The 15,591-nt window shown below is 39.3% G+C and overlaps 2 protein-coding genes across 5 annotated transcripts in view; one reads left to right on the top strand and one right to left on the bottom strand.

The window, feature by feature from the left end:
• Positions 1-5,717, bottom strand: part of DNAH8 (dynein axonemal heavy chain 8) — a 129,014-nt gene extending 123,297 nt beyond the window's left edge. For 2 of the 3 annotated variants that reach the window (XM_017806688.1, XM_017806687.1), the window contains exons 1-4: positions 5,613-5,717; positions 3,967-4,205; positions 2,897-3,031; positions 546-630 (exon numbers count right to left, since the gene is read on the bottom strand). In XM_017806688.1, the coding sequence (XP_017662177.1) occupies positions 546-630; positions 2,897-3,031; positions 3,967-4,197 (451 nt within the window). In that variant the 5' untranslated portion in view covers positions 4,198-4,205; positions 5,613-5,717. Of the gene's footprint in view, positions 1-545; positions 631-2,896; positions 3,032-3,966; positions 4,206-5,324; positions 5,365-5,612 lie in introns of those variants that run through there. The other variant, XM_017806686.1, reaches the window with a different exon arrangement.
• A 340-nt stretch (positions 5,718-6,057) lies between these two features.
• Positions 6,058-14,239, top strand: GLO1 (glyoxalase I). Of its 2 annotated transcripts, XM_017806689.1 has the most exons (8): positions 6,058-6,158; positions 6,303-6,440; positions 6,810-6,968; positions 8,789-8,871; positions 10,075-10,215; positions 11,044-11,111; positions 12,234-12,323; positions 13,339-14,239. In XM_017806689.1, the coding sequence occupies exons 2-8, from the start codon at positions 6,357-6,359 to the stop codon at positions 13,425-13,427; spliced, it is 714 nt and encodes a 237-aa protein (XP_017662178.1). In that variant the 5' UTR covers positions 6,058-6,158; positions 6,303-6,356; the 3' UTR covers positions 13,428-14,239. The 2 variants fall into 2 exon arrangements, with proteins under 2 accessions (XP_017662178.1, XP_017662180.1); XM_017806691.1 differs by lacking the exons at positions 6,058-6,158; positions 6,303-6,440; positions 6,810-6,968 and adding an exon at positions 7,695-7,823 and having other exon boundaries at positions 13,339-13,717.
• Positions 14,240-15,591: the final 1,352 nt, after the last annotated feature.

The following is a 15,591-nucleotide window of genomic DNA, read 5'->3' as shown; positions in this document are numbered from 1 at the left end:
CATTCATCCTATCAAACAAGACGTCAGGTCTGAGTGAGAAAATAGAGACTATGAATAGCCTCGGATCCTCTGTGGATATAATCCTATTCAATTTGATAGTTTAATACACATAGGTAAGGGAACAGCATGTGCAGTGATTAGAGAATCATTAGGGAATTCAGACATTAAATTCTACTTCTCTATCAAGCATCTGAAAACTGAAAAATTTCAAATATTTATAATAAATGCGAATTCAGACAGGTTTTATGAAAGTGCTTTCTAATGAACTGGGGGCAAAATTTTCATATGAAAAAGTTACAACCAATTCAGTACTTCAGGAGAATGTTTAATATCCTTTCTCCCAAGAATTGTTAAAATTGAGTATTTTTTTCTAAACAATTTGAGTTGAAACGAGCATTTAAAATACTAATTTTCAGTTCTTAGAGAAAAAGGTTGCAAAATTCTGAACAAGTGAAAAATAGATTTTTTTTCTGGGAAACATCAAACAAAATGAGCAACACAATGCACTATTACATTTGCCTGTATTAATATTGCTAAACATTTACCTATTCCTGGTGCATCTCCTTCCTGATAGAAAATTTTCAATGCTTTTCTTCCTCGCTTGGCAAAAAAAGAATCAAAGGCCTCCAACTGTTAAATCAAAAGTAAATACTTGTTACTCAAAATATTTTTATGTGCCTTTAGGATATGCAAAACTAATTTCACCATGCTGCTTTTTAAAGTTTTGTTGGAATGCAAGGTTTATCCTCAAACATTGTGAGAAGATACAAACCAGCATATTAGATATTTCAAATATTTCCTTCAAGTACTGAACCACACACAGGTGGCCTAGCTCCTGGTAACTGTGCATCAAACATTTATGATTTTGTCCAGTAGCACAGAGATATTGGAGAATATCTGCCACTCACAGAGATCAGTAAGTACCAGCTTGAAGTAATTGGTCATAAGAGACTTAGAAACATTCACAGAACATTTCCATGACTTGACATATTCTGCTATTGCTACTGTATGCCTTAACACAAAATATTAATTCATGTAAGAAGAGTAACATGACACATGAACATTTTATTCTGGAGACATGAACTGGCCACATTGGCTCCCAAAGTTTTCCATGATGAGAAAGATTTTGCTGACCTCTGGAAGAACAATGAGATCACATCTGAGGGAGACCATGTTGCCTCATAATTAGCTTGCTGTACCTGTCCATAAACTGGCCACCCTAAAAGGTGTAGTAGAGACTACAGGTCTCTAGATGTCCATTTTGATTTTGTCATGTTACACAAGGTGCTTTGGATGGTGCAAGGATGGAAAGCTTTGTAACAAACACTGCTTGTGTATGGATTGTCATTCTGAAGAACTTGCCTGAAATTAGAGTTAGAGTTTCAAAAATCCAAATCTTCAAACTGTCCTAGACAATTCGTGTGTCCTGGTAAAACCAGGATATGGGATTTAATAGGAAGTGAACAAAGCTCTGAAAAGCACTGAAAGAAGACACAGAGATCACAAGATATTGACTGATTTGGTCAAAATTCAGCTTCTTTCACAGTCTCTGTAAGTATCTGCAAGGACAACTAGCTCAACAAGATGTGATTGGGCATTCAAACTGTCCAACTGAAGGGCTCAGCCTTGGTAGTGAGACCTTCTGTTTCCTCCCCATCAGAAAAACATCAGAAATTTAGCAAGCAACGATCTCTGGAGACAAATCACCTGTTCAAGGACAAAGGATGCACTTCTAGATGTGGTATATTCCTTAGGAGTTTATGTTTCTTATAAGAAAATATAAAAACTGAATCAAAACAGTGATAGGAAGATGAGTGACACCCAGGTGGACAGGATTTAAACCCACTCTTGTGAGAAGACAACATCACGTGAAAACAAAAGAAGCAAAAGCAAGCCAGCTCTAGAAATCAATTTTGCTTTGGTTACTAGGTACTAGTGAATAACAAGGTTAAAACTGAGAAAAACACATTAAAAATCTCCACCTCAAAAATAGGGAAAAAAAAAAGAAAATTGTTAAAGTACTGAAAGCTCACTGACAAAAGAGAAAGGCAAACTAACTCTTGGGGTTCTATGGTTCTACATCCAAGGTAAGACAGGAGCTGTCACTGCAGCTCCTGATTCTGCAAAGAGCTTCGGTTCGTGTCCATGTGGTACCCACACTCACTGTGTGAATACATATGCAGGCTAATGTTTTAAAGGGTTAAACCTAGCTCATGGATGTCAAAGACATGATATGTATATGGCAATTTATTAAATGACAATTCATTGAAGGACAGTGTTAACATAGCCCCAACAGCCTAAATTGTTTATGAATAAACTAAAACTGGAAATGCTATGTATCACAAAAAAAACATTTAAAAATAAACAAAGCAGTCAAAACTGAAATTATTCAGTGGGTCTTTCCAAATGTCATTATAGTATTTAAATGATGCAGGATTAATTAATTGCCCCTCTTATTACTAACAGCACTCCTAATTTTCAAAATTTTCCCACGAAGTTTTTGCAGAATCTTTGGAATTTCAGTGAGAACTTGCTTAACAAATAAAAATGATCATCATTAGAATATAATAATGTCAGGCTGAGATGAATAAAATTGTTGGAACTGGTAGATGTGACCAGAAATTCCTCAGTCAAAACAACAGCAGTATTTATATTTTCCTTGAGATAAGAAAGATGAAAAAGCCACAATCAAAAACCTTGGGGATATTTGCAGATCTGCCAGGAAACTAAGCTGAAAGATTTAGTCAGGTATCCTTTTAGATGAGTTGTGTGCCTTAATAATCACATTTTCTGGCAGAAACAATCAAAGTGATGAATAACAATTCAAATCAAATAGGTAATCTGCTACATATTTTAACTAACAATTTAAATCAACAAGTATACAGAACAGACTCACCGAAGGGGCATCCAAAATCATTTCTTCCACAGTTGCTAAGTCTAATCCTATCCTGGCACTGAGAACTTCAAATATGTATTTATATGAAGCATTAATTTGTGCTTTTCGATGTTCTCTTGCTTGTATGTATTGAGCCTAAAACATGAAACATATCTTTCAAACTAAAAATACACAAAATGATCACAATAATGACCTATTTAACTTGCAGTTAATGCTGAAATCTACTGTCTTGTATTATGCAACTACATAAATGCCCTACTCTTTAAAAATATCTAAACTTTCAGAGGCTAACAGAAGAACAAATAATTAAGAATTATGATAAGATGTAAACTCAACTCTAAGGATATGTCAAGGAAAAACAAATATTAAAAATACTACTAGCTAGATTTTAAAATATTTCTGTGACATATTAACTGATTTTATTTTTCACTATCAAAATTTCAATTTATTATATTAATACAGAAAGGTCAAAACATGGGTAAATATTTGCAGGAACAGAGTAGAGCTTTGCTTTAATGTAAATGATTCAATTAATATTTCCTTCTTCCTTCCTCTATTACTTTAAAATAATGGCCAGTCTTCGCGAGCAAAGATTTGGGAAAGGTCATTAACCCTTCGAGCCTGCGCAGTGGATTTTTTAGGTGAGACACAGCGTGCGCTGAACTGAGCCCACCCTTTAATCCTGAGGTTCATCTGCCGGGGCCAAGCAAGCTTGGACAGTGGCAGTGAGGTTCCCAGGACATAGGTTTGTTTAGAGTGACCTTCTCTTAGATGGATTGCCTTACAGGGCTAACGAGCTCCATCTGCCCGGGGGGCTGGGAATCGAACCCGGGTCGCAGTGGTGAGAGTCCTGCACCCTAACCACTAGACCACCAGGGGCCCCATTACTTTAAAAATAAAATCTTAGAATATTACTAACATTGAAAACAAAGACACACTTTCTACCAGAAATAATTTAGTAAAAGGATCGAGTATAAGGAAATTTAGAAATAAAAAAAAAATAAAAATAAAACCCCCCAAAACTAACTGTTTATATAAACTGTATTTAATGATCTGAAAAAATTTATAACCTGTTTTGCTTTGGAACTTTGTATGTTTGTCGCTACACTAGGGCGGTAAATCTTAGACAGACTTTGACTTGAAAAAGATCCACGAGAAGAGGAAACGCTTCCTGTTCGTTGAGCAGGGTGAGTAGTTCTGGTTACGGCGTCTTCTGATTTCATGATAGAACCAGTGAGATTACGCCCAGCATTTTCTCGAGTGTTTGAACCTCCTTTATTACTTTTTTGTACCCCCTCCATTCTGAAATCTGGAATTTGCAAAAAAACCAAAAATGTTTATAACAATCCAGACATTTAAAGTCTACCTTTTCAAGAAAACAGGAGCATCTCAAAAACGAATTCCCAAGGATATAAATTCAGTAGTCGCATAGAGTCCTCTTCCAGTTCTTATCAGACATTTAGATACATTTTATGATAGCTTGCAAATGTCAAGCTGAAGATTGAAAACATTTTTTAAAATCAATTTATCATACGTTTATGTTTTGTGGAGTGAAAATCTTTCTATATAACAAATATGTTTTAAAATATTAATACTTTCAGTGCATATCTGATTACTGAGAAATAGAAATGGTTTAGAGTACAAATGGTTTGTTTAAATTTTAGTTTCTAAAATATATACACAAATTCAGCAACTGATCTTACAAAAAACTTGCATACACAGAAATTGCTATTCTACTCAGCATACTATTACAACAAGGATTACAATAACTATCAAGAATTCCTTAGTAGCTCTTGTGAGGGCCTTAGGGCAGCCAATCGCAGATGTAGCAGTGTTATCCACTCTCTTAGACACTATTGCCTGATTCAAGAAATAATCAAAGGTGAGGCTGACCTGAAAAGCAACACTTGGTATTACACTACTAGCTCCTTATTTTTGCTGATGTAATAGGTGACAAAGTGGCCACTATTCTACGGTCTTTGGCATACGATCACCTGCTAGAGAAAATGTTCATCTGTCTCTCGAAGTAAAAATACTACCGAAAAAACCACACAAAACAAATTTCAGGGAAAAAAAAACCACCTTAATTAATTACATTCCTTTGCTTTTTGTTTTTTCTTCATTTTTTCTATGACTGGCCTGGTCGTCTACAAGGTTAGCAGGGATACTTTCCTCCTTGATTATTCCACTCAGGCACAAAGGTTCTAGCCTTTTAACTAGTTCTCTTTTAGCTGATACCTTCCCCTAAAGTCCCTAAAGCCCAAGATAAAAGAGGTGGGGTTCTCACAGCTTTCTTTTAAAAAAACCACAAAGACTTCATTGTATACTGGCATCCTCCCTGGCTCTCCAAAATCTATACTCAAGATTATCTGGTGGCTCAGCTGAGATTTTCACTTTTCAAAAACCTGCATGAACTCCAGCTGCCCACCTCTCCCGTCTGGAACAGCAGATGTGCTTTTATGCCAAAATCCCCTTTCCTCCCCTCCAGAATGCCCAAAACCTTGTCTACAGGATCTATTCATTCAAGAAGAGTAGGTCTGGCTTCGAGCATGCATCTCAGGAGGGCTGAAGAAGGATGAGGTGAGGGAGGAAAGTGGAGCATTCCTAAGCACAGAGCACGGAGAATACGGCCTTTTGACTCTCCTCTGAAAAGTTGAAGTGCCTTAACCGGCACTTCAGCTTTGGCAGAGAGATTCAGGCGAAGAGCTTCACCGACCTCGCCGGAGCGATGCCTCCTCGCAGGGCGGGGAGCCGGGAGCAGCGCCGGGGCAGCGCAGCGCCCGCCGGCGCTCCCTTCAGCGGCCGGAGCGGGCGGAGCTGGGGGTCCAACGCCCGGCGCCCGCCGCGGGGCGGCTCCTCCCCGCCTGCGACTCCTCCCGCGCCCGGGCGTTCGCCGGGCAGATGAGATCCTGGAGAGGGGTCGCAGCGGACTCGTAACAGCTGCGGGGGCTCGGGCCGGGTCTCGGGCCGGGTCTCGGGCCGAGGTTCGGGCCAGCGTCTCCAACGCCCGCCCGGGAGCCGCGGCCGCGGGGCTGAGGCGGCGCTGCCGCCCGCGGACCCCGCGCCGGCCCGGGAGCCGCAGAGGCGCTGCCGGCGCCCGCTCGCTGTGCCCGCGCGTCGCTGCGGCCCCGCGCAGGACCGGCCGAAGTTCGACCCCCAGAAGCTGTCATTCTACCGTAAAGGTCTCGTGTACGGGGGTCCCGTGGGTTCCCCCTTCCCCGGGGGGTTGGTGTGGTTGAATGCGGCCATGGAAGTTACTTGAGTAAGGCAGAGGGAACGCTGCACTGCAAGTGCTTTCCTCTCGATTATCAAAAGTTAATTTTTAATCCCTCCCCCCCCCCCCCCGAGTATTCTATCCTGGTTTTCATGCTGAGTTTTTGAGAAAAATACTATTCATCTTTCTTAGGCCTGAAATGATTGATTATACTAATGGTCACTGCATAACTCTGGAGGGTGACATATGCTACTTGGAATCTTCTCCCAGTGCCTGGAGGCAAAAGCAGAAACCAACCTCTGTCAATATCAAATCACAGAATCAGAATTGGTAAGGTTGCAAGGAACCACAGTTGGTCGTTTGGTCCAGCCTCCCTTCTCAAGCAGGGTCATCCTAGAGCACACTGCACAGGATTGCATCCAGGTGGTTCTTGAATATCTCCAATGAGGGAGACTCCACAACCTCTCTAGGTAATGTTTCAGTGCTCGGTCACCCAAACAGTAAAGAAGTTCTTCCTGATATTCAGGTAGAACTTTCTGTGCACCAATTTCTGCCTGTTGCCTCTTGTCCTATTGCTCAGCCCCACCGAGGAAAGCCTGGCTTCATCCTCTTGGCACCCCCTCTTTAAATATTTTAATTAATAAACATTAATGAGGTAACATATTATATTGAGCACACCATATGTATGTTTGTGAACAGGGCAAGTCTAGGATTCCCAACCAGCCTGATCCCACCAGGATTTACAAAAGGATCACCATTCAAATGGAGCTGGGTTACAGTGCCTGTGCCTGCCCAGGTGCTGGTGTGGTACCCTCGGCCTGGTGGTGGAAGATGGAAGCTGGAGGAATGTATCATCAAGTCAGCATGAGGGATCCATGCTTTCATTCCACGCTTCAGCTAAGTAACGCCACAGTCAGGGAGGCTCCTTCCTCAGGGAGGCTCCTTATCGTATCCCGAACATGGGCTTGTTACTGGGTGCACAGCACCCATTCACACATCAAGGCGAGGTATTTCTATTCTTTATTCTAGTTTGCGCAAAGTAGGGAGCTGGGTTGTAACTCATGAAAGGCTGGCTGCCCGATCATCAAAATTTTACACTATTCATACATTTCAATAAACTAAGGCATCAGCATTAATTGGTTACAAACTACACAACTTTTCTATTAATTAGTATTTAATCCCCTATTTGTTAGTTGTAGCTCTCTCTTCTCATGCTAATTATTCCGCAGGTGCGGTTCTTCCTTCCATTTGAGTTTGGAGTCTGTTTTGAGTAGGTGGTCAATGAGTCGGTGGTCACGATTGCCGGAATTACCTTTGTCCCAGTTATTGCTCAGTTTTGCTGACTTCACTCCTGATGGCTATCGTCCAGATAGCCCACTCGTCTTCGCTTTTTCGTAAAGCAAAAAGATTAGCCAAGCATACGAAGTTTGATTCAAATCTTGAGAGGCTCGATATCACGAACGAACAGGCAGAACCCTGTTCGGAACCTGACCATACACCCACACAGCGTTCCACGGGCTCCCTTGCGAGGGAGGGGCCCGGCAGCAAGCAAGGCGGGGCGGGCCGCAGCTCCGCCTTCCCTCCGGGTCCTGCTCCTCCTCTTTCTCCTCCTCCGTCTCTCCCTCTCCCGACATGGCGGCCCCCGCAGAACTCAGCGGGCTCACGGACGAGGCAGCCTACGGCGCCTGCTCGGAGCCGGATGCCAGCACGAAGGTGGGGTGGATGGGGGTGACGCGGGAGCCCCGGGGCTGCCGGCGGCTGCTCTGCGGCGGCGCCGGTGCCCGCCTTTCCCCGGTCCCCGCGCCGCTCTTTGCAGGGCGGACGTGCGGTGGATGGGAGGCGGCATGGGGCCGGGAAGGGTCCCGGCGGGGGTCGCTCGGCACGGAGCTGCCCTGACGGCTTGAACGGCGGGACCGGCCTGGCGCGGTTTGAGCGTGGTGGCGAAGGGGGCAGGCGGGCGGGGCCGGCTCCTGTGAGCCCCCGAACAAAAGCAACCCCAAACCACCCCAAACGTTGTTATTTTTTTATTAGAAGAACGTAATTGCATTTCAGTGGTTCTACATCTGCCTTTTTTTCCCCCTCCTCTCATTACCTCTGTCTACTGTCCTACCGTTCACTTTTTACCCACTTAGTCGTTCACAAGCCCCCTGGTATTTAGAGTTGCCTTGTGGCTTCCAGAAAATATCCTTACAGAGTTGGAGCCTGGTTTTGCTGCCGAGATATCATCAAGCTTGGCAGAAATTCAACACCTGTGCAATGAAATAATAAAAATGATGAGTTCAGGAGTTTATCTGTATTTAAATTCTATGTCTGCAGTGAGGCCCAATATCGAATATTCACATATCTGGTCTGCTTGCATGTGAAGTTGTTCATGTGTTCTACAGCCCCATAAAAGAATAATAAATGTAAGAAGAATACTGTTTTTTGATACCACTGATAATATGTATTGAGTGATATCAGTCATGGTTTTATTTGTTTTAAACCTTATGTTACAAAGGCATATTGGTTTAACAAAAATCTGTATGTGTAGGATCAGGACAAAAAGGTTTATTTACCCTTAATGTAGTCCTCTGTTTGTTACTTCTGAACCTCCTGGTTTTAGATTCATTACTAACTTTGTTAATACCCATAATTCAATTTTGGTTGGTGTATAAATAATAAACCTTTCTTCCCCACAGGATTTTATGTTCCAGCAGACAATGTTAAGAGTAAAAGATCCTAAGAAGTCATTGGATTTTTATACAAGGGTTCTTGGAATGACGTGAGTAGAAGTTATATGCCACAATAAGCCTGCGTTTTCCTCCTGTTTTTATTTTTTTTATTTTTATGTAATTATACTAATTGGTCCAACTACATAAACAATGCTGGCCCATCAGCTGATGCTCAGTTAGACAGTCTGGCAGAGTCTCTGAGGACTCCAATAGCATGGTTAATGCCTAAGCTGCAAATGAGTTAATATGGGCCTTGACTAGAAGTTTCTTTTTTTCCTAAATAGGTCATTAATTATGAGTGTACAACTTGCTTACTTCCTCCTCACTGAGGCTGCAGCTAACTGGCAATTGTTATGACAGTGCTTATAATCAGGAGTCATTGCTATAAATCTTCAAATTAAGTTTTCTACTAGTTCTCAGAGGTGGCTGATGACCACCTCCAGTTATAAAAGAACAAGGCAACAGAGGGTGGAGAGAAGGTCCAAACTCAGTCTTTTGGAGAAGGCTTTTGGGAGGCAGATGCCCTGCAGTAGTCTGATGAGTTCATGCTGAGCCTCTTTGCACTTTCTTGCCATTTGATGTGACTTATTTCAAAACAAAATTCCACTGTGTTTTTAAATATATTGAAAAGAGTCCAGATTAAAGTAAAATAAAGTACTTCCACTGTAGTGAAAATGTGTCAAAAAAAAATTAAGTACTTTGCAAGCTGAAAAAGAAATTAGATTCATTTTGTGTGCCTACTTGTTCCAGTTAAATGTTCTACATAAAAATGTATGCCTCAAGTATTTTTTAGTTGATTAAATTGTCACATTGGAAATCAATTTTATTATTATAGCTAGCTATTGAAATCGTAAAAGTATTTCATCTAAAGGTGTGTTTGCTATGTTCTTAAAACTTCGTCTGATGCCAGTGACCTCTTCAAAATGTGTAAGTTTAAAATTTCACCAAAGAATAAGTTGTTAAAGATCTTCCAGTGGAAATACAGACAAGTAACAGAGTGACATCCTCAAGGCCCAAGCCTATGTACTGACTTTGCTATTTACTTACTGGTACTCTGCCTTTAAGAATCTATTTCTTCTAATTTTTGTAGGTTTGTAATGGGTTCTGGATGGTTTTATTTGATAGTTTAAAATGTAGCTATTTTAAGATGTGAATTACAGAAAGGCAAAAATTCACAGAAATAATTCCTCCATAGCAGAAGCTACCTGATCACCCTTTTAAGTTACTGTTTCAAAATAATTGTCACCATTTAGACTGCTTCAAAAATTTGACTTTCCTACTATGAAGTTCTCACTGTATTTCCTGGGCTATGAAGATAAAAACGATATCCCAAAAGATAAAACGGAGAGAACACCTTGGACCTTTTCTAGAAAAGCTACACTCGAACTGACACAGTAAGTATTTATATAATGAGAGATGACATTTAGCTAACCGTGATTAAACAGAATTGGATAAGTGTAAATCCTGTTGGATTGAATAAAAAAATTAATCATTACTGTGGATACATCTTCACTGTCATAGATCCTTAAAATATGGCTGAGATTAGATACTTGGAAAGCTTAATCTGCCTCACTTCAGAACTCTTTCAAACTGCTAGGTGAACAGTGGCACATAAATATGAAACAATCCTTGCTATATTTTCAGTATATGAGTATGCCTGACACTTAGGTGAGGAATTTAGGAAAACCCAATGTGATTAGACCTTTTTTTTTTGGATCCCCAAAACGTCCTAGTAATAGATAACTATTGCTTTTGGAATCTAATCAAAAGAGATATTAAGTCAAAACATACACTTCCTGTAAACAGAACAATTTGGTTAATGCTACTAATTATTGTAATTGTGCAGATAGAATCTCCCAAATCTCCCACTGTCTTACTTAGCTGCAGGACCTGCTACCCTCACTTTTTGTTCCCCAGTGATGGGTAGATAAACTGTCTCATGCAGCAAAACCTTTTTTTCTAATCTGAATGAGACAGGAATATTTCTGGCTCATTCAAATGTGGACCCTGAATACTAGTGAAGGCCTGTGAACATGACTGGATTAGCCCCAAGCTTATCCCGAGAACTCATGACTAGGGAAAATCTTGATTAATGAATGCAGCCAACAGATGAAATTCTCTGGTTTCTTAGGAGGAAGAACTTACCCTCCTGGGGAAACTGAACATTTATGATTTGTTAATTTTGATGCTTTTCTTCAATATGTAATAATTACTTCTTACAGCAACTGGGGCACTGAAAATGATGAAAAGCAGTCTTATCACAATGGCAATTCAGATCCCCGAGGATTTGGTAGGTCTTTAATTTTGTGTTTATAGTTTTTAAACTTTGGTTTATTGTGGTTGCATTTTTTCTCTCGGGTTTTGGGTGAAAATGCAGTTTCAAATGTTTTTGAGAAAACATCTAAATCAATTTTGTGCAAAGATTATTGGGTATATGCTGTAGGGTTTTTTTAAATGTGAATTAGTAGAGAAAATATTTTAAACTTGTTTGGATAAAAAAGACTTGTCTAATAGGTTACTTTGAAAAATCAAACTACCTGTAGGAAAGAGGGGAACTTGCATCTCATCCTTTATCTCTCTTCTTTCAGCATATATGCTGTGGAAGATGGTGAAAATAAGTAAACAAATGTGTTTCAGAGTAATGAGCCAGAGTTACATTCTTTAGGAAGAGTCTAATCATTTGACAAGCAAACACATGCTAATTGTAACTGCTGAACGAAAAACAGCAGTTCTTGTGTATTAGATTATCATGGTGTTTAAACTGATTTACACTTGGGTTTCTAATTTATAATCCACCGGTTACCCATTTTAAGATAGAAGGACAATTCTGTTTGTCTGTAGCACTGAGGATATTATTTGTGTGGCTTAATTTGATACTCTTGAGTGCTTGAAAGGTCACTGCTTGTAAAATAAGTTTCACACTCAATCTATCCATTTGACATTTAAAGCTTCTGAATTGGTTTGTAAGCTCAGGCCTTGCATAGCACTAGTGTCAGTCTCTGCAAATACAGCATTAATGATAAACTCCTTGTACTGTTGAACTGAGCAAATGCAACAAAATCCTGTTATGTAGCTGTGCTTTAAGAAAGGAAATACAGATAAAGCAGTTTGATTGAAAAATCTCATTTTTTCCTACTCCAGATAATATTCTTCTCTAAACAACTAGAGATATTCCAACTCTATCGTTCTTATTTTAAAAGTTATTATCAAAGGACAACTCTCTGAAGGAGAATAATGTTAATACCCAAAATGCTCTTCTTTTTGGAAGCTGTGTTTTTCTTCTACAAAATCATATTTTATGTGAACTACAGCATGTGAAAGTTTTGCAGAGGATGAAGTACTGAGCCAACTTTTTCCTGGAACACGCAGCAATATTTACAGTCTACTTCACTCTTTTTGCCTTATTGCACAGGACACATTGGGATTGCTGTTCCTGATGTCTATAAAGCTTGTAAGAGGTTCGAAGAACTAGGAGTGAAATTTGTGAAGAAACCAGATGATGGTAAGTCTTTTATCAGAGATGCAAGTCAGTTTTTTTCTTTGTTTTTAGTATATTCTGTCCAGTAGATCTTTTTGGACAGCTGGTAACATGTTTCTAGTAATTGCCACTGCTTAGAAGGTTCTAGAACCAGTTACACCTGCACCTCTAATACAGTGGGCAAAACTGGCAATAGATCCATCTCTATAACAGTAGCTCATGAGTCTGCTGTGTGCCTTCTGTATGCAGCCTGACCTTTAGTAAAATATCAGAATAGCCTAAAATGCAGAAGTGAGTGGTGAGATCTTGCATTTTTCAACTGGATTCCCTTTAATGAAAATCTCGTGAGAATTTTAGGACTGATGCGTTCCAAAACAGACATTTAATACTAGTAATTGAAAAGAGACTTAAGGGATTTTCATCCTATTCACTGTGTTCTCAGCTGAAACAAATATAGGAAGTATAGCTGAAAACTTAACTTGAACACAGATTTATTGATTTAAGAATTGAACTTGGTATTTCTAGCATTTTAGAGTTTGAACTTTGTTCAGCACCTGTTAAACCTTGAGAGACTTGAAGTGAGGGCTGCTGACTTGGAGCTGTGAAGTGATATGGAATGAAGGTATGTAGGACAGGAAGCTTAGACTATAAAGTTTTGTACTTCACATTGTTTGTGGAGCAGGCTGGGAGATCCAGTGTGGGGTTTTTTCCTGCATTACTGATCAAACATGAACTATTCTGTCCTGTTTTATGAAACAGGTGAACACTTACAGGGGCATATGCAAAAAACTTCAGTCAACAAAAGATGGAATTCCAAAGTGACTTTAACCTACAACTTTGAGAGTATGATTGACAGTCCAGCATACAAAGATCTAATGCTGATTAAAAAGTAATCTTGATATTTTTAGAATTATCTGTCTAAATTTGAACTAATTCTCATGCAAAATGAAAAAAAGAAAAATATTTTTCAAAGTAGTAATATTTGACATTAAGAACCAGTCTTAACTTGATCTTTTTTTTTTTTTTATCTCTCTAATAGGTAAAATGAAAGGACTTGCATTTGTTCAGGATCCTGATGGCTACTGGATTGAAATTTTGAATCCTAACCACATGGTGACTCTCACTTAATTCTAATGAAATATAGTATATAAGAGATGCCCACCTGCAGTCCCCTGGTGAAAATCTGTAACAGTGTTGGCGAAATTCTTGTTTAATAGGATTCAGTCATGTTCAGAGTCTCCTCTAAAACTATCCCCTGGACTTGACTGTACTTGGATTCCTTTTTTTCTTGTCCTGTGTTGCCACCACAATTTGTTTCCATGTAGGAATACTGAACCATTTTCTGGAAGAGCACTTACACAGATTCTCCTCTTGAACACTGATTATGTTAATATTTCACTAAACACTGTCAAAAGATATGTTGACTGGAAACTCACTGCATCCCACACTGCTTAGATTTAAACTAACAACAAAAAGTCCTCTGTTACTACTGATGAGCTTCAACAAGGAAGAAAAAAAGAATATTTTTGAGGTAAAAAGATCCTGAAGACTTCATGCCCTATCATGTACACTAGAAAATAAAATGTCAGACGAACTTTGACATGAGTAGTAGCATGTTTATCGAAGTTCTAATCTTACTTATATTATACCAGGCAAACCTCTTTAAGGAGCAGCCTTAAACAGTCTTGAAACAAGAAACTTTGTGGAGGCAATCAATCAATCCAGCAGAAAGAATTCAGTCTTGCAGCCCCTGACTGCTGATTTACAGCCAAGATAAGAGGTCTCATAGCTGCTAACTCACAGTGACCCTTCTTGTCTCTTTCAACACTATGAAGAACTTGCTCATAATTTTTGTTTCAATGCAAGGCTGGGGCTGTATTTAACTTCAGTGCTCTGTACATTCTGCATTGGGAAATTAATAAAAATAGTATCTGAAACAACAGTTTCCTAGGACTAGACTTTGTGATCTAACCTCTCAAAATGAGTGACGGTACATACCTGGAAACAGCAGGAAAACATGTAACATTTACATGTGTTATACAAATTGGTTGATTTTATGCTGTTCCACATCTTATAAACAGTGTAAAAATAAGGAGAGTTTTTGAAATCCTGTTGTTCTTCCAACAAGGAAAAAAAAAGCCTCTGCCTTGTCTTATTTTGGTTTGAACAGCACTTAACTCCTTCAGTTATGTGACTATTGATAGTGTAATGGCATTGCAATTCACCTCTCAGTAAAGCAATGGGGGAAACTACAAAATAATTTTAAAAGTGCTGTGACCAGTTGCTTTGCTGATTGTTGAATTCTGGATGACTGAAAGGCGGTTTGGTTTATGGATTCTTTTTTGAGAAGAAATCTGGTGATAAAAGAACATGAATCGGGAGTAACAGTGGAAGAAGATAAATGTGTGACTTGTTTAGCAGGATGTTTCAGTAACCTAATGTAGACAGTTGATAATAACTTTAAATAACTCCCTTGCTTATAAGTTAAAACAAATATAGAAGGTATTGTATTTGATTTCTAGTATATTAACGTAGATGTTAACGAATTAAATGCTAAGTGTTGCTGTCCTGTCTCCTTCTCTGAAACATCTTTAATTTCATCTACCTCATCTTAACAAGTAGCATATATAAACTCAGGAGTTTTACAGAACTCTGCATGAAAAATCAATTACGAAATCTAGTCCAAGATAATTTTTTTACCCTTGGAAATGAGTAAAATAGATATGCTTCTTCTGAATCTGAGGTGTTGGGAAAAGGAACGTTAAAATTATTGCTCTGCTTTATACCCCCTATGGATGTGCAAGCAATCATAAATTCATTAGAAGGTAGACATAGCAACTCAAAAGATATTTTTTTCAGTTTTCTGTTTTATGAACTAACCCTGATACTTTAAGTTGTCCTTTGTATGTTATTTTCTGTCTGGCCTTTACAGTATCTACAAATACTGTGCTTCAGGTGGTGCTTTATCAGTGCCATTAATATACGGTAGATTCTTTTCCCTTTTTGAATATTTGCCAAGTTGCCTTTTTCTGTCCCAATAAACATTGTTGGTTCATAGCTGCATTCTCTATTTCTGCCCTCTTATAGTTACAGAAGTAATACTTAGCCTGTTCCCTCTTTTGCTCCTTGTGCAGTTGATTATTCTCCTGCAAGTTAAATCACTTTGACAGGAACGATAATGTTTGGAGTGAGTGAGATCTCCCAAGTGAGCTGTTGTAATAGCTGTAGGATCACCAATGATCTTAGTCTTCTTCGTCCCAAATACAGGGTTTTTGACATTGCACTCCCTGCC

This window comes from Lepidothrix coronata, unplaced genomic scaffold (assembly GCF_001604755.1).
Source record: "Lepidothrix coronata isolate B3197 unplaced genomic scaffold, Lepidothrix_coronata-1.0 Scaffold16, whole genome shotgun sequence".
NCBI classification, from domain to species: domain Eukaryota; kingdom Metazoa; phylum Chordata; class Aves; order Passeriformes; family Pipridae; genus Lepidothrix; species Lepidothrix coronata.
The sequence above is the reverse complement of the archived record's forward strand: the minus strand, read 5'-3'. Positions and strand labels throughout refer to the sequence as shown.

Coding starts and splice junctions, on each gene's coding strand:
- GLO1 (XM_017806689.1), top strand. CDS start 6,357: ATGCTACTTGGAATCTTCTCCCAGTGCCTGGAGGCAAAAGCAGAAACC. Junction 11,112..12,233: donor TTCAGATCCCCGAGGATTTG/GTAGGTCTTTAA, acceptor CTTATTGCACAG/GACACATTGGGATTGCTGTT. Junction 12,324..13,338: donor TGTGAAGAAACCAGATGATG/GTAAGTCTTTTA, acceptor TCTCTCTAATAG/GTAAAATGAAAGGACTTGCA.